The 18164-nt window shown below is 41.3% G+C and overlaps 1 protein-coding gene across 2 annotated transcripts in view; it reads left to right on the top strand.

Moving 5' to 3' along the window:
- The window catches only part of USO1 (USO1 vesicle transport factor), a 37045-nt gene that overhangs the window by 8088 nt on the left and 10793 nt on the right, over positions 1 to 18164 (top strand). The window contains exons 5-14 of one of the 2 annotated variants that reach the window (XM_055795301.1): positions 5125 to 5225; positions 7255 to 7357; positions 7519 to 7574; positions 8206 to 8326; positions 10085 to 10263; positions 11048 to 11188; positions 12005 to 12093; positions 12796 to 12950; positions 13199 to 13410; positions 14815 to 14835. In XM_055795301.1, the coding sequence (XP_055651276.1) occupies positions 5125 to 5225; positions 7255 to 7357; positions 7519 to 7574; positions 8206 to 8326; positions 10085 to 10263; positions 11048 to 11188; positions 12005 to 12093; positions 12796 to 12950; positions 13199 to 13410; positions 14815 to 14835 (1178 nt within the window). The remainder of the gene's footprint in view (positions 1 to 5124; positions 5226 to 7254; positions 7358 to 7518; positions 7575 to 8205; positions 8327 to 10084; positions 10264 to 11047; positions 11189 to 12004; positions 12094 to 12795; positions 12951 to 13198; positions 13411 to 14814; positions 14836 to 18164) is intronic. The other variant, XM_055795303.1, reaches the window with a different exon arrangement.

Genomic DNA, 18164 nt, shown 5'->3' with positions numbered 1-18164 from the left:
CAAAAATAAGCCTATTCACAGGACCACCAGGCTGAGGAAAATGACAGCAGTAACCCAAATTGGGCTGGGACAAGAAAAATGTTCTTAAAACTACATATGTGAGTAGGAGCCACAAGTGCCCAGGCTGAAGAAGAGCCAGATGCTTCTGGCAAGTAAAACATCTGTTGATAATAACTATTTCAGGCTCTTGAAGGGTGAATGGTGCAGAGAGCTGGACAGTCCAAGTTTCCCTGTTTTTCGCATCAAGGACATGTCTGGAGAGTGGGGATGGGATCTGGCTGAGGGCCATGCAAGTGCTACCTTGGGAGGAAGCCTCGGTCCAAGAGCAATGTCTGTCAGATGCTGAGCCTGTATGGCTTGCTATCATTGGGGAGAATGGAGACCAGGTACTAGTTAAGGTCATGCAGCAGGTGACTTATTTGCTAATCTGAAGCAGGTTGTGTAGTAGAGCCAACTGTGGGATTCACCTGACCTTTCTGATGTGTAGCTTCTGCCTTGTTGTGGGTGTTAGTTGGAACACCACTTCTGTTAGTATTTGCAAATCAAGTCTTTGCTTGATCACTGTTTAAACCAGGGACGTAAGCCAAACAGTTGTAGACTTTTTTCCAAGGTTTTAAGAGGAAAATATAAAAAACAAATAAAAAGACTTGTAGGATATCCATTCTGCTTTTGAGTGAATGAATATGAAAATCCATTGTACCAGCTTGTCCAAAAAAAAATAATCAGATTTTAGGCAAGTGTGAATACAGTGTGAGAAGGCTACGCTTAAGGTGATGAAATATCTGTGGGTTCCTAACATCCTGCGCTTGCTGTGGATCTCAAGAGTATTTCTAGCCTTGATGGCACTTGTAACGGTAACCAAAAAATGAGATACTTGTGGTGGAGTGTAAATGCTCCTGTGAATGGGCAAAATATGAGGTGATACTGTTGCTTGAGTTGAAGTCTCTTGTCTGCAGTACTTACCCCAAAGTGTTTCTTCAAAGGCTCCTTAAGTGATAAATAACCTTATGGAAGGTAGGTCAGGGTTCTCCAATAAGAATAAATTTCTGCTAATATGTTGGCATTATGTTGTGCGGTATGTCCTTCCATAGTGCCTTCTACAGTGAACTGTCTAGTCTTAGGTAGCTACAAGCTGAAATACTTCTGTGATACGTTATTCTTAACCATCTCTCAAATTGTTGCTTTGCTTACTTGCCCTTCTTTTCCTTGTTCATCCAGTGGCCTTATCTTGATGAAAGAGGTTTTGAATGAGATGATGAGAGTTTTACAGTGCTAGTGAATCCATATGTTCATGGTAGCGGCCTTGATTATGGACTCAACAAGAATGTTATTAGCGCACTCAGGAAGAGCGAACAATTGACAGACTTATGTATGTGACAACCCCGGTGTTGAAAGAGTGCAGAGTTGTTTAGTTCAGCCACTTTGATAAGAACTACCTGAAGGAGTAATTGCTGCTGTAGAAAGCTAGGATGGCTGCTTTGAAAATCTGAGCTTATGCTGCTGTTGGTTGTGCTGTTTGGAAAGCTATTCAACTTGTAAACCATTCTCTTGTTTCTTTTTCTTTTATCTGCACTGACAGATGATTCTGAAGGTAAAAGAACCTTTACTTACATAAATATGGCTCTTTGTTTTAGGTCTGGTTGCTACTCACACCCATAACACTCGCTGCCATTTGAAAAGGACACTGTAAAGAATTGCATTGCAGCTTACTGAAAGCTTTTTTGCTTTCTGCTCTACGCATTTTATTTGGAGCTGAAGTGTCTTCCCAAATCTGTTTCTTACGTGACTTGGGCATGTTGAATGCCAGCAGATCACCAGCAATTGTAATAATGATAAATTCTCATTTGGGATGTCATGAAAGCGTGCAGCTTCAGAACTGGTAGGATTTGAATGGGCAAAAGTTTGTAAACAGAGTTTCTGTTTTCAAGAAGCCCTGAAGTTCGACACAAGTGCATGCACTGCATGTAAGCATTCTTCACAGTGTCTGTTTTAAGCAATGCATGTTAAAATACAGTGTTCACTTCTCCCCTAAGTTACCACTAACGTGTTCTCCTTGTTTAAACTGGTTTTATCAAAATGCACTTCATCTGTTTATTTTAAGCTTAAATTCTATTTTGTGTTGCTGCTTGTTAGTGAATCCCTAAGAGCTAATCTTAGCAAACTGAAGTAATTCTCTTTATTTGAGCACTGTGAATGTGTGGATTTAAGAAGCGATTATGGGTGGAATTGTGAGATCTGTGGTATATCCGCAGAAGCAGAAGATGCAGTTTCTCTTTGCCTCTGTTTCTTAATTTTTAAGTTTAATAGAAGAAATACTGATAGGAAAAAGCAAGTGTCGAGAGAAGGAAAAAAAAAATCTACCACAACTTTAATTTGACCCTTTTACAGAAGAACCCTAAACATCCTGAACTAGAGTCAAGCTTTTGGAATAAATAGAAACTACATCAAACTTGTAAGAGGCTGTGTATATTACTCAGGTTTTGCCTTAGCACCTGCAGCTTGTGCAAGGTTAAGAGCTGGCATTAGGAGGAATACATAGTTCAAATACTTGCTATTTGTAGCTGCGTCTGGGTAAATGAAAAGGTGTTCAGTCACAGCTCGCAGAAAATTCGAAGTAAAATATTAACTTAAGCATCTACTTAAAACAAAAAAAGTTTAAGTCTGTGGGCTTTCCTTGGTTTGCAGCAAGCTGTAGTGTGTGTGATTCTCAGCTGAGCTGCCTCTTATTCTACAATAGCAGGTGCAGCAACTGAACTTCTGTGGAGTTGGCTTACCTGGTTTTGTGGTTTTGGTTTGGTTGGTTTGTTTGTTTTGCTTGTTCATGTAAACTAGTAGCAACCCAGGCTGGATAAGCCCCTCAGCTTCAGAGAGCTCAGTATTGGACTTGTATTCTGCTAGATGCTATGTGCCTGGGCCAGAGTTATTTTCCCAGTCTGTTCTCCCTTTTGTCATCTTTTGTTAGTATTTTATTGTTTCTGCAGCTAAGAATTTACAGCAGACTAATGCTACTTTTCTCTCCCTCTTGTAAGCTACCTACCGGTAAGCCTGCTTTAAGGGAGAAATATGAGTTGTACTACATCAAAGAAATTATTGGCTACTCTGATGTCTTTCCTGTATTGGAAATCCTTAAAAATTATATCTTAAAACCCGATACTTTGCAGTGAATTGTCATTGCCAACAGTTTGAATTGCGTTGGTGGAATTAGAATTGTTTTCTTGGTGCCAGATTTTTATGGTAGAGTCTTTTGATTTCTCTGTTTTGCCATACCCCTAACAAAGTACAGAGTTTGAAAATTACAGGTGGTTTTTGACCCTTTTTATAGCTGCTTAGTTGTTAACAATTTGTTGGTGATTCCTTGATAAGGCTGTAAATCCTGCAGTGTAAGGAGGAGGGAAAATCCCTGTTTTGCCTTCACTTAATCAAATCAGACCTTTGGGTTTGGTCAGAAATTCAGTGGCTTTCCATGTTTTTTCTGTGCTATATGCTTCAAGCTGTTCCTGTGCCTGTGGTTTGATCAGCTAGCATGGGATGGCGCAGCACTGAACGCGCATCTGCGTGATTTGCAGGGCAACCTGATTCAGAAGATGCACAGTATTGCCTTTGCTGTGGCTCTTCAATGAAGCATTGAGCTCTCTGAGCTGCCTAAAACACAGAGCAGAGCCTGGGTGGGTGGCAGTATGCTCTGTGGGACAGGAGGGGCTTAGAGGTTTGGAGAGAGATGGCAGCAAAGCAGCAAGTGGTTTAGGGGATGCGCAGGGCGAGGAAGCTTTGTAGGGAGAAGGGTGCTTGGCTGGAGTCAGACATAAGTGCGCATGTCCTTCTGTATTGCCCTCCCAGCAGTTACTCTGTGCTCACCACTCTTCTGTACTGTTGCAAGAGGCCTTGTGTAAAGGCGACCAAGCAAAGAACCAACCTATTTTTTTAAGAAAGTGAGAGACTCCTTTCACACGGGGTAGCCAGTGGTGTCATGTACAACTGAATTCCCATCCCTGTTGAGTGGGGCTGGATTTGAACTCCTCTTGAGTAGTTAAAATGCTGAAGTCTCAGAAACTCTGCTGGATTTGAGTGAAATGTCTTCTCTTCCTGTCCAAAATGAAAGTATAGTGAAAAACCTCCCTTTTAATTTGAAAAATTGAGGAAGAGCAATTCTATGGAAATTCCTTAACTACACTAATGAGTAGTACCTACATGGCATTGTTTTGTGAAATAGCTTTGTAAATTGTCACTCAGCCTAGAAAAACAGCAGCAGTGCAGAGATGCTGTTGGCATGTTTCCTATTGTTTTGTGGGACAGTTTTGCATTTGTTTTTTGTTTGTGCAACAATGACACATGAAGCAATGGTGTAAGACAGAATTTGTGTGCTACCCCAATTCTGCACAACTGAAGAGTAAATAACAGAATGGCACTTCCTCACCCATGTGAAATTAATTCAGATTTCAAGACTTGAGAGGTTTTGATGCTCATCTGTTTCAAACTTACTCTCCTTTCCTGATTTTGAGTCTTTTCTATTGCTAAACCAAAATAAGTAAATGAGGTGTTTGAGCCATTTAGCTTTAGATGGTTTATATTCCCCACCGCTCGCTTCAAGCCTTTTGGCATGAAATGTACTTTGCTTTTGCATGTTAGTGAATGGTCCCTATGAGGAACTTCTCTACCAGATCAGTTCAGCTGCATGTGAACGTAGCTGCTTTGAGACTTTCTGTGCCTCCTCTGCTGGGAGGGTTCTCTTTCTCCCGGAATTCTCTCCTCACTTAGGCATGTGCTTGATTATATCTCTAACAGGCAGCTATGGGGGTGAGAACTGTGAATCTGATTGGATATGATCAATGGAAATAGTGTGGTTTTTTTCTTTTAATGATGAAATGAATTTGTTTAGTAGATTCTTGGTTTCCTCCTGCATTTAAAACAAAGTATCTCTCAATAGAAGTTATGTTTAGAATAATGTAGGTTTTCTCTTTTTTGCAAAGCTTGCCAGCAGTGTTTGTTTTGAAAATAAGTCAGTTAACCTTATAGCAGTGACTCTATAAAACTGTCACCCATGGTCCTGTTTTTGTAACAATACAAATCACAGCTACCTGAAGTCCTTCTAATTATGTGCTGTAACACACTTTTTTACTATTACAGAAGAAAACTTACCAAAACAAGTTGATGATTTGGGAAGTCAGTTCACAGAGATTTTCATTAAACAACAAGAAAATGTCACACTCTTGTTGACTCTTGTGGAGGTGAGTAACAGTATCATACTGGCAATACTGAGGGATGTGTAGCACTGTCCAGGGAGGTTATTTTGATGGATAAAGCTATGTTTTTGTCTTTCTAGTGAAGCCTGTGTCATTTGTGAGCTATTCTTAGACATAGTGAACATGGGGTTGGAGGTGAGTGAAGACTATGACCTGGATGTATGCCGTTAGTGCAGCTTTTCAAGCAGGGTAACACTGAAAGGGTTTTAGATATTTGATTGGAAACAGTGAAAAATACTGCTCCACAAACTGCAACTGTTGTCACATGTGCAAGTATAATTTTCAGGTGATCATTAAATGATAATGAGATAATATCATCTGTTGAAATGCAGTTGAAGTAGAAAGAGTGACTGCTTTCTATCAGCATGATGTTTAACTCCTTTTCCAGTGGTTTTATCCTCAAGCAAGGACTGTCTCTGTTCTCAGCTGTTAAAAATTTTGTTTTAAAACTAAGAATATGATCCTGCTTGAAAGAAAGAGCAATGTGAATCTATTTTCCTCCTTTTTTTTTTTCTTCTTTTTCTTCCCCCTCCTTGGAGTCCATCTTTAGTAAAAAGATGATGTTCTACTCTTTCTGTATGGAATTTAAGTCATGTTTTCAGCGGTTTTAAACATTTGTCAGTATATCTGAGGCTTATATCCCCTAATGCCAGCTTATGGCCTCAATAGATAGAAATGCAAATCAGGAGCAGTTTTGTAGACTATGGTTAGTGAGTTAGTAAAGTTATCTCTGAAACTTTTGTTTGTGGCTGACAGTCCTGTAAAACTACTTCGTGAGTGTGAAAGGTTGGTTTATAAATACACTCCTGAGATGCGTAATTGCAATATGTACATCCTGGATTTTCCTAAAATACTTGTTTGATGTATCTGTTACAAGGTAGACTAGGGTCTTATTCTGCAGCAGGGTGCTGGTGATGTTATTGATCCAAATTTGAGGTCTGCAAGTTCAAAACAGCAAGCATTTGTCCTAAAGATGGGTGAAACCTATAGGTGTAGCTGCGTGACTGTTGAAATGAGCTTGGTGTACAAGCGCACACAGAAGTGTCATTTGATAAAAAGGTGTATAGCATTCTGCAGAGCTGGAAGCCTGCAATGTGTTTTGTAGGTTATCCATTCTTTTTCTCTACAGATGCCTTAGTTCAGCATCCTCTTTGCTAGAAATACATGCAATTCAGGGTTTGTCGTGTACAAGAGTCAGTTTTAGAAAAAGCTTTATAAATCATCTAGTCTGGTGAGACTGTTAGAAGACTGATTAGCTGCCACCTCTCTTTTGCAGCAGGTGGAGGTGTTTTTCTCAGCCAGTGACTGAGGTAGGTAGGGTGCTGAGGAAAGGATGACATGCACTCATCTTTCACTTGTAACTTGGAACAGAGTTAAAATAAGACTGCCTGTCAAAATTAGTGATCTGCTGGCTTACTTGAAGGTGATGCTTTAAAACGAGCAGGATTAGAAGTACAGAAAGCTCTGTGAGGTGATTCAGTTGAGATGTAGGTCCAGTCACTGCTGTTGAATGAGTTTGAACTGACTTGGGGAGCCCAAATGGTTGTGGTTGGTCAAGTCTGAGCTCAATGGACTCATTTAGTTCTTGAGCTTTCTCTTGCTGATGAGACCCAATTTTAAAAGAAGCTGCTGTTACTGTTTTGGAATAGGAAGAAGATACGAAAGGGCTTGCTTTCCTTTCCCTTTTGGATTTCTGGGGAGTATGGGCTGACCCCTGGAGTATGTGACTTACTGTTTTTTTGAAGGAAGAAATAGCTAGGAACGCTACCTGAGAGGAGATGGAGGAAAGGAAACTGCTGGGAGTTCATGTTGCTGATAATAAAATAGAAAGAACCACAGAATACAACAGTGTTTTGAGTTGCTGGCCATGTGCTGTAATAGGATGGATGGAAAAAGCAATTGAGAAGAGATTAAATCCCTTACCTGTTTGGTGTCTGTTCATAACTGGTGTGTAGAAGAGAAAGCCGAATACTGAGGAATTTATTACTTAATGTACTCCTTTTCATCTTTGCAGGAATTTGATTTCCATGTTCGTTGGCCTGGAGTGAAACTACTTACATCTCTTTTAAAGCAGCAAGGACCTCAAGTGCAGCAGATAATTCTTGTCAGCCCTATGGGTAAGCAGTTGAGTTTACTGCTGCTAAATTTGAAGCTGGAAGCTCAGCACACATTATGGCAGAAGGCTAGAGGAGTCTCAAGCAAGGTGTTTTAAAGACCTGCAGGATAAAAAACCCGGCACCTTTTTTTATACTTTTTTTTTTTTATGCACTTCTTACAGGTGTTTCCAGACTCATGGATTTACTAGCAGACTCCAGGGAGGTTATACGAAATGATGTAAGTACAGAACAAAGGCAGTTTATTCTCTTAATAAGTAGTAACTGCCAGTTGAATTGCTTAGCACTTGTGCAGAATTTGGATTAAGTTAAACAAATGTGAATAATCCATTGTGGTTGCTAATTGAAAACATTTAAGATGTCAGTTGTGTGGTTTTCAGATGTCTTACCACAATTCACATTAAGAAAGGCAAACTGTTACTGTGTATTAAATGCAAACATTGACCCTTGGGTAGGGTTTTTCTGGTGTGTTAACTGATCTTTCTCTTGGCCTTCTGCCAGGTTAACTTCAGTTCTTCTTTTTTACTCATTGGATGCCAAAATGCTTTAATTACTACAGAAAAGATGAGTTTCTTTACAGGTTTCCTCTTTCTTCTCTATGGCCACTTAGTGTCCTTTTTAACAGTACTGTGCTTCTATTTCGAAGTGCAGTGAGGCACAAGGGAACTCTTCTGTGGTGTCCACGGTGGGTTTTGTTAGATGCGCTGAGCTGTTAGATGCAGTTCTGTCCTGTGATTCTGGCCAAGAATTATGCTGCTGATTTAGTGTCCTTGTAAGAGCTGTGACTTGTGAAAAGCAATGTAGTTCTAATAAGACTTAAGTTTGATTTCTTCTCTCCGCAACCTGTCAAGGGAGTCCTGTTGTTACAGCAATTGACAAAAAGCAATGCAGCCATACAGAAGATTGTTGCCTTTGAAAATGCCTTTGAGAGACTTTTGGATATCATAACAGAAGAAGGAAACAGTGATGGAGGTACAGAAAAATCTAAGACTTACACTCTTGTGCTTCTATTAGGTGACAGTGTTCAGAGGCTGACATTAGTACGTAATTGGAGCTAGGTCAGTGGGTAGAAGGATCAAAACAGACAGCCTAGCTGTAACAAAACAAGCAAAACCTGATTGAGCAAGTAGGCAGGGTTTCAGCATCTTTTGAAAACTGGTCTTGAGGTACTTAGTTAAAACATCAGTTAATTTCTCTGAGCATGAGTAAGTCTGTGAATGTGTATGTTTTGAATGACAGTGTCAGATATGTGAGTGTTGCATTTGTCACTTACAGAGTTAAGCATGTGTATTCCTCCTGCAAGATCCTTGGATGCTTGGAGTGACTGGAAGTAAAAGCTTGCTTAGTTTCTTCAGCCTCACTAATAACTTCACCTTTCTGGTCAGCTCCTTGCCAAATCATTTACATGTTAGGGCATAGGAAAAAAGGCTAAAAAACCCGAGCAAAAATGATGTAGCACTTCAGGTGTGATTTGTTTATTTTTTTTGGTTAGCAACACATGATGAGTTTACCACCAACTGTAGTTTGGTACAGTATCTATTTCAGTAACGAGACAGTTTTGCTGATCCGTGACCTTTCTGTGGGTTGCAGGAGCAGTTAATGCTTCTCTCCCAGCTGAATTATTCCAGGTATGTTGGCATGGAAGGATTAAGCAAGCCTTTGATTCAAAGCTGCTATTTTTAGGCAGCTAATAATTTTAGGAGACTTGGTATGTAAATTCCTGAGTACTAAGAATTCTCTGCTTCCCCCTCCTCCCTGCTCCGTGTCTGTTCCTCCTGTCCACAGCCCTGCCGAGGGCTGGGTTACCAGCTGTGGCTCTGCAGCAGGAGTGGGAAGGGGGAGTGTGACAGCTGGTCTTTGTTCTCCCATTCCTGGGTCTGGCACTGCCTGTGTGTTCTCAGAAATGCAAGGAGGAAGTCTTTATCCTTTCTGTTGAGTCCAGATTTGGAGGCATCCCAGCAATACCAGAAGCAGGCTGCCTTTATTCATGTTGTTGTCTGGGCAGCGTTGTCTGAATATTTTTCTCTTTACAGAGTAGATAGTTGATTAGCAGCTGTAGTGCTTTTTAAGTACAGATAAAACCTGAGGGTAAAAAAAAAAAAAAAAAAAAAAAAGTTGTTGCAAATCCAAGGTGTTGAGTTTGAATTGGTTCTTTCTAAGGGCTGCTTCTAAGAATTTCTTCTCCACCAAAATAACCTGAAAAGTAGCTTTGACATGAGTTGAAGATGTAGCTAGTGATTAAAGAGAGTGAATCTGTAAGCCAGTAAGAACTGCCATTTGTATCATGATGCAGTTCAAGAGGAATGTCATTTTAGTGCTTACAATATTGAGAGACAGTTATGTAGCCTGACTCTGAAGTAGGTATACTTCAAGACACAAAGCGATTGTGAGGCTTTGAAGTTCTTATCGTTCCTACCCAATTAACTCATACAAACTATGTATTCTTTGGAAATAACATTTTTGCTTCAGACTTGTGGAAGAAACACAAATACAGCTTCCTTGGAAATATGCTGGATCAACATCGATGTATTTAATTTAGAGTGACCTTTTAATTATTTTTTTCTTGCATAAGTTTCACAGTTCTTGATCCAAATCTAATGTTTGTTAAGAATGAAGAGTTTAGAAGTGTGTGCTCTGTTCCATCTAGAACATACTTAGTGCGTGGAGAAGCTATTTAGTTTTCTACATGTTACCTCTTGCTTAATCTTTTGGGGTTTTTTGTCTCACCAGGAATAGTAGTGGAAGACTGTCTCCTCCTATTACAAAGCTTGTTGAAGAATAATAATTCCAATCAGAATTTCTTCAAAGAAGGCTCATACATTCAGCGTATGAAGCCTTGGTTTGAAGTTGGAGATGACAACTGTGGGTGGTCTGCACAGAAAGTAACTAATCTTCATCTAATGCTGCAGGTAAAACACCTCATCTAACTCCTGTGTGCTGATGTCAACGCTTATTCAGCTCTCTTGCAATGAAGAATAAGTGTAAGGTAACAGGTGACTACAAAATCCACGTGTTGTCTTTAGCTCAGAATTAGCTGCCAACATGCATGAGGTGTACTGCTTTTGGCACAAATACTACTGCCAAATTGTCAATTTGTAACAGTTGGCATATCACGTAACTTCATTTCACGTAACAAGATGTAACAGTGATTTAAGCTAAATACGTAATTAGGGTTGTTCTACATAAAGAATCCTTCTGTATGAATTCATGTATGGCTGTGGTGCATTAACTGAATTTCAGTAGCTGTCTTCACTATGGGTTCGTAATTATTGTGTGTTGGGCATCCTCCCTTCTGCTCACCCCTCAAAAAAAAAATAAATGAAATAAGCTGTTTCTGTTCTGTGGCACTTTGTGTGGAAGCTGAACATTTGTGATGAAGGCATTTTCTCACTTCATGAAATGTAATTTGGCTCACCATTTGCCAGGACAACAGAATAATTACAGCTTGATTTCTCATCGCTTACTTGCGACAGAGTCCAATATTGGGAGATTTTAGAGGCTTTCAATGAATTTGAAGTCAAACAGCCACGTGTGGTAATGAGATGAATGTGCTCTTTAATTGTCTTCTACCTCCATTTTTAGGCACAAACGTATTTCATGGCTAAACTTTAAATGGGTAAATCTGCTTTGGTCTGCATTTCAGAAGGCCTCAGGCTCTCTTCACATAGAAATGTTTTGGGGTTTTTTTTCTAGCTTGTGCGGGTACTCGTGTCTCCCACAAATCCTCCTGGAGCTACCAGCAGTTGTCAGAAGGCAATGTTTCACTGTGGGTTGTTAGAGCAGCTCTGCACAATCCTGATGGCAACTGGAGTTCCTGCTGATATCCTGACAGAAGTAAGAGGGAGCAAAAGGATGTAGGGGTGGGGACAACTAAACGGGTGAAAGCAGGGGTCTACAGGGATAGCTGGTTGCTGCAAACTGAAATTACAGTATTTGCTAAGAAAGTATTTCAGATGCCAGAGATGTCGGCTTCCTGTGTGGGCAATGTACACGTAAGATAGTCTTCTGCATGATATTCTGTGACCAGGATGTATTCGGGTTTGCTTATTCCTTCTGTTGGATTTCAGCATATCCCAGAGTGGCTGAATTGATTCCTGTTTTGGGGGTGAGGTTTTTTTGTTGTTGTTTTTCTTTTTAGAGAGTCTAGAACCATTCTGCCTCAGCTGGTTTCCAGTGATGAGGGATTTCTAGCTTCTAGAAAGCCCTGTCAGCCGTTAGGATGAGGTGTTTTTGCCTCTTGATACAACGATGTGCTTAGATTGAGCATAGACCGGTTCCTTTGGAGCAGCCTCTGTTCCAGTTCTTTACTTCTTAAAAGGTTTCACCTTTTGACTTCTTTAAAATATCCAGTTTAACTGGCTGTCATAGCCAAACTGATCTGACATAGAAAGTAAAGCTGGAGGTAACAGGGTATAATAAACCCATCTGAGCTTTCTGCCCCTTAAGCTTTGCTCAGCATGCTTCACAGCTGTTAGCTGTTGGGATTTCATTTGAAATGGTTTTATTGAACAAATCTCTATGCTGAGACTTGGTGTGTGTTTTTTGATACTGAGCTGTCAGGGTAGTCTTGAATAATTTTGAGTGATCTAGGTAGTAAACTATGGCTCACAATTAACTATCCATTTAATATTTTTCTCTGCCTTTTCTTAGACCATTAATACAGTATCAGAAGTCATTCGAGGATGCCAGATGAATCAAGACTACTTTGCCTCTGTAAATGCACCTTCTAATCCACCAAGGTAGAGGAAGAAAAGTGTTTAACTGTGTTAGGTAATGATGTATTGGTATGGGAGAATGGTAGTCTAATCCAGAGGACTGAATTCAGAGTTTGGAATTATGATACAGAGTGACAGCTTCAAGTTCACACTGGGTGTATTAGATATAGCATGAAGGTGTCAGGTGTGTTTCCACAGAGATGAGGCCTAGAACTGATTTTATTTGTTCTGTGGTACCTGAAAAGTAGAAAGAGCAATAGTTGAAATTCCTACATCAGGACAAACTGCCGCTGTTAGCCAGTCTACAAAAGGATTTAGAGGGTCAGAAAATAGGCAGCTAATTGATATTTACTCAGACTGGGGAGCAGCAAGTGTTAGCTTAAGGAGATCTTCATCTCAGCATTTGAATATGAGTGTGGGTAGAAAAAGAGCATTCTGTCTTAAGAGTTGCTTGTGGCCTTATGAGACATCTTCTGCAGTGTTTTTGAACCTAGTAGGGAGCAGCGGGGGACTTGATGGGAAATGAAAATACTGTGGAGGAGCAGTAGCTCAGTGCAGTCATGTATAATGAATATGCTGTTTTGTGGTTTAAGTAACTGAAAAACTTTGGTAGTAAAATCAATGGTTTTACAGAGTAGACAGAAGTCTACACTCCCAATTCTGTGTCTGCTGTTGTCTTCATTCACAACTTTGTCCTAACAGTTTTCTTCTTCCCTTTCCAAACAGGCCTGCAATTGTAGTCCTTCTCATGTCCATGGTAAACGAAAGGCAGCCTTTTGTGCTACGCTGTGCCGTTCTTTATTGTTTCCAGTGCTTTTTATACAAAAACCAAAAAGGACAAGGAGAAATCGTTTCAACGCTTCTGCCATCTACTATTGACGGTACGCAAAGCTAACGTCTCTGCAGTGAGCTGTGTACTAGCTCTGAGGTGTAATGCATCAACCGATGTGTTCTGCAAAATTATTTACCTGCCATGAAGTGTCTGATCCAAGCAAGAGGATCTGGCTTATGATTTCTCTAAAACTTCACTGGTTTAATTTTTCTGTGTTTTAACTGTTGATGTTGTAAATATTTTGCTGGTTTTGTGGCTTGTTTTAATCGTGCTTATACCTCTTGCCTGTTCTGGTAGCGACAGGTAACTCTGTCTCAGCTGGTCAGCTGCTCTGTGGGGGCCTCTTTTCTACGGACTCTCTTTCAAACTGGTGCGCCGCTGTGGCCCTGGCCCACGCGTTACAGGAAAACGCCACTTTGAAAGAACAGCTCCTGAGGGTTCAGCTAGCAACGAGCATCGGCAACCCACCAGTGTCGCTGCTGCAGCAGTGCACCAACATCCTCTCGCAGGTACAGCACTGACTTCCCCCCGCTTTGGGTTAAAACTCTGGTATCTAGGAAGAACGCTGCTTCTGTGCGGGCGTGTGGCAGCAAGACATGAATGACTGTTCACTCTGTTTTGCGAACTGTTTTTATGTTTTGCTTAAAGTGCTCTATGCTTCAGGGGGAGGAGAAAAGCAGCAAATTGTGCTTTTTCATCAGCAGTTGCTGCTTAATGTTGTCTACTCTCAGTAGGCAGAGGGTTTGTGGTGGTTTAACCCCAGCTGGTATTTATGTGCCACGCAGCTGCTTGTTCACTCTCCCCTCACCCAGGGGGGCAGGGAGGAGAATCAGAAAGGAATGCTAAACTTGAGGGCTGAGATAAGAACTGTTTAACAATTGAGATAAACTAAAACCAAAGGAACAATAGTTATAACAATAACCATTATAATGAGAAGGAGGGAGAAGGGGAGAGCAATGAAAACCAAAGGGAAGGGAGAAAAGAAAGATAGTGATGTGCAGTGCAACTGCTCACCACGTGCTGACCGAAGCCCAGCTAGTCCCCGAGCAATGATCTGCTGCCCCAGCCAACCCCCCAGTTTATATACTGAGCATGATGTCCCGTGGTATGGAATACTTCTTTGGCTAGTTCAGGGTAGCTGACCTGGCTGTGTCCCCTCACAGTTCCCTGTTTTCCTTCAGCCCTCCTGCTGGCAAGGCCTGAGAAACCAAAAAGTCCTTAACCGCACTGTTCCCACACCAAATCCAAAACACCGCACTGCAGTAGCCACTGAGAAGAAAGTTAACTCAATCCCAGCTGAAACCAGGGCAGGGTCCTAAAGCATCTAGACCTTAAACGTGGTTTAAAAGACAAGACAAACTGGCAGGATCCCCAGTCACGTTTTGTTGCTGAAGAACTGCTTGATTAGTATTTAACCTGTAACTGCTAACTTGAAACATCTTGAAAATACCAGGCTCCCATGTATTGATTGTTGTGGGTTTTGCTATTCAAAGCTAAAAGCATTTTTTGAACTTGCTTAACACCTGGCATTGCAAATGGCAAGTGCCTGAATTTCACCTCCTAGCCCGCACTTTCTTGCGACATTGGCTTGTTAGGCACACTTTTCCCCCAAATGGTTGTAATAATAAGCTAGTTAATTCTGTCAGCAATTAGACTTTTCTGTGATTAAGAATAATGGCAGAATGTGGAATCCTGAATTTGTTCATGTGACTTTTTAAAATCTGCTTTACCTGAAAACAGACAGTGTTCCTTTTTATCCTTTTCCTGGCATTTTTGTCTGAGGTAAATTTGAGTCAGTAAAACTGCCTGTGGCTCTTTAGCTTTAAATGATGTAAGGGACTCAGGCTCTGGGGGGATGTTTCTGAAATGTGTTCCGCTTCAAGGTTCTCAAGTAATATGTATGTAACTTGCAGGGTGATAAGATCGACAGACGGGTATGTATATTTTGGCACAGCTTTGGCATTTTCTTGCCAAAAGCAGGCCTTTTCCTCTTGTCTTGGGTTTTGCTGGGGAGGTTTTAACTGCTTTTTGACATATTTCCACTTACAGCTTTGTGTTGCAGTTGGGTTTGGGGTTTTCCTAGCATAACAAGCTCTTTCTGTGTCTCCAGGGGATTCTCGGGGGGTGCTCCACAAAACTATGGGATAAAGATCTTGGGTAGCACGGGTGCTTTCTTTCTGGTGGGGTGGACTCATTCACCATCTGTTCGCCTAACAGATGTGCTTTCTTGTAAGAAAAACTGTAACTGTTAGAAATACTGTTTTCTCAAACTGGCCTGTAGCAAACAGCTGGTATGATCTGAAGTGGGCACATGCTGCTGATTTCCTGACTGCTAAAAGAAAAATGGTGTTTTACCTGCCTTCTGGCCACTTCGTACATTCTACTTACCAGTAGAAGTTTTAAACTTGGAGCTACTAGTTGTGAATAGTGGGGATCTCATTAGTAGCAGATGACCCCTGAGACCCCTGAAGTGAGTTTGACATTCAGGCCGTGCTACATACAGCACTGCTGAGCTGGTTATCAGCGGCAGAAAAAAACCAGTTCTGAAATACCGCTGCTGTGGAATCGTCTGCTTTATTTACCACAGTTGTTCTAAGGGCTGGGGCTGTATTGTTACCAGCCCTGAACTGTAGAACAGCAGCCATGGGGAGGTGTCATCTATCACACTAGGTGTTATCATGGTATGCCTAGAAAATAGCTGCGTGGAGGTTTTTTTGAGGCAAGTGTTTTGGACTGTGTGGAAACACTTAGGCAGAACATGTTAATTTGACCTTGGAATATCATGCAGCACTGGAGAAAAAATGTGTTTTGCAACTGCTTCCAGCAGATAATGTGCTGTAAATGCCAGGTCTCGCTCGCAGAAGTAACTTTGCATTTCTGACAAGGGACACTTGTACCAGTGTTCTTTGAAGCACAAGGTGTGCCCATGTGCTGCAGGGCAAGACTGCCAGTTATAGTAATTCCCAGTGAGTATGAACTGCATAATAGTACTGGGACAGTAACAGCCTGCATTTGTAAACGTAAGTGAGGGGAAAAGGGTTTGTAGTGCTGCTTGTTTGTTCTGTTTGAAGCAGGCATTTGTTTTTGTTCAGCTAGGGGAGAATCGACTTGGTTTTTTGACAAATGTTCACGTGGCTGATGTCTTTGCGCAGATAATGGTGATGTAGCCATTTGGTGCAGCTGGAAGGGCCTGTGTGGTTGTCAGCAGGTTCTTCAGCTGAGGTGCTTGACAAGACAATACTGTTGTAGGTCACTACACCAATGTGACGTGGCAGACGATTTTCTATATAAGCTTGTAAAACCTATGATATGCCACTTTGTGTCTTTGTTCATGCTTCACCTGAAGACTGGGGTGTGAACACAGTCCTTAGCCTTACCTAGCGGGTAAAAAGTGGCGAGACAGCTCTTTGGGCATCCTGTCTTGCCTTTGTGGGTAAACCTGCTGCATGCAAGTAGCTCTTAAACGTGTCTTGTTGTTAGACTGTCTTGGAAATAAATATCACCTCATGAGCAGAGATCTGAAAGTGTCACATTGCATGCAAGTCGTTAACTAATTACCAGCTACAGGGTGGGTAGGGGAAATGCACAGTAGTGATGGGGAAAGCTAGATGAGCGAGTCCAGAGGAAGAGAGAGGGCAAGAGGAAAATAGTTTGGTGGGGACTAGGTAACTCGCAGTGAGGTCTAGGTCAGTGGACACCAGTTGTGGCATTCAACTAGAAGCGTAGCAGCCAGGAAGATAATGTGTATGCAGCGTGACAGGGTCACAACAAAGCTGCAGACAAACCTATAGCAAAGACTAAACAATGATTGCTAGTAGGGCATGTAGTACTCCTCATGAAACACAACAGGCAGGTGCTGTGTGGTTGGTGAGGGCACCTGTGTTCTCTGCTGTTCTGACTTTGTGCGCTTGGGTTTCTGGAAGTAGTGATGGTGATAAAAAAGGGCCATATGTTCCCTTACCTAAGTGTGCAGCATTAGGGATGGCCGCTGCAGTCTCCATCTGTAGTCTGAGTTCTCCTTTAAGGAGATGGTTTCATCTTAGTGATGGTGGTATACTGCAGCAAATCACAGGACCTCAGAAGGAAGTCCTTGAAGGCAGTCTCTTCAGAGCTTGGTATTTTTTTCCAGAGTTGCTAGATTCAATTCCTGTCTGTCTTGTGGTCTGTAGGGGCTGTTGGGTAGCTGGGAGCCTACTACAGAAGATCTTCTAACCAGGCTGCTACTCACTGGCCATCTTGATGGGCAAACTGGCTTACACAAAGACCTTGGTGGTTTTTTTGTTTGTTTGTTTTAAGATGCTTAGCTAAAGTTAAAAACTACACTGCCTTCAGCCCTGAAGCATAGGGGCTATCAGAAGCAAGGGTGGAAGTCCAATGTCTCAAGCACAGACTCTGTCATTGATGAATACTTCTCTCTCTTGCCACTGTCTTGATCCCGGTGACCACTTGTTGCAGTGTATTTTCTTGCCCTCTTTTGAAGATATCCCAGTAGTTCTATATGCCTTATCTTGCCTTCAAGACTTGCCTTGAGCTTCCAGTTGCTTCACACGATGTACTTGGTGCTGTGTGAAGCTTAGTTTTCCATGCAGGGAACATTTTTCTTGGTTGCTTTCTGAATATTGACTATTGGAAGAGAGGTATGGCTGTCTTAATGCTGCTGTGCCCATGATAAGTGCAGCAGAGATAAGGTAGACAGAATTAAAGAGGCAGTCAATTTTCAGATGAAAACGTAATTTTCCCTAGCTAGCGAAAACAAATACTGCAGTTGGCATTCTTCTTGCTGGCTTAACGTGTGTATTGTCCAAACCAAAAGCCACTCTGGTATTCTCTATCTTTACTTAGAAAATACTATTAGGACACATGGCTATTTTTAGTCAGCAGGGGAAGTCTTATTACAGGGAATCCTTAGCTCACTTAATTTACACCGTGTTCATTCTTTACAGGGGTTGTGTGTATGTTCCTTCATGTTACCCTAGTATTAATTATAAATGCAGAACTAATTTGTTATGATTTTATATTGATGTTAATTTGCATTGAGTCCTATTTCACATCTGTGTTGCTTGTTGTTTTGCTCTGAGAACAGTCAAATGTGACTGATTTAATAGTTGTTTCATCAAAGCACTAAAGCTGTGTTCAGTATCACTAACGAATGGGTTTTTTGAAAGACATGACTTGTGTTTTTTAAAATGTTGTGGTGGAAGCGGGGGAGTTCTGAATCAGTACTGATTTTTTTGGTGTTTTAGTCCTCCACTGTGGAAAGATA

The sequence above is a fragment of the Falco peregrinus genome, chromosome 2 (genome assembly GCF_023634155.1).
Source record: "Falco peregrinus isolate bFalPer1 chromosome 2, bFalPer1.pri, whole genome shotgun sequence".
NCBI classification, from domain to species: Eukaryota; Metazoa; Chordata; class Aves; order Falconiformes; family Falconidae; genus Falco; species Falco peregrinus.
Note: the sequence above shows the minus strand (reverse complement) of the source record. Positions and strands in the feature narration are given on the sequence as shown.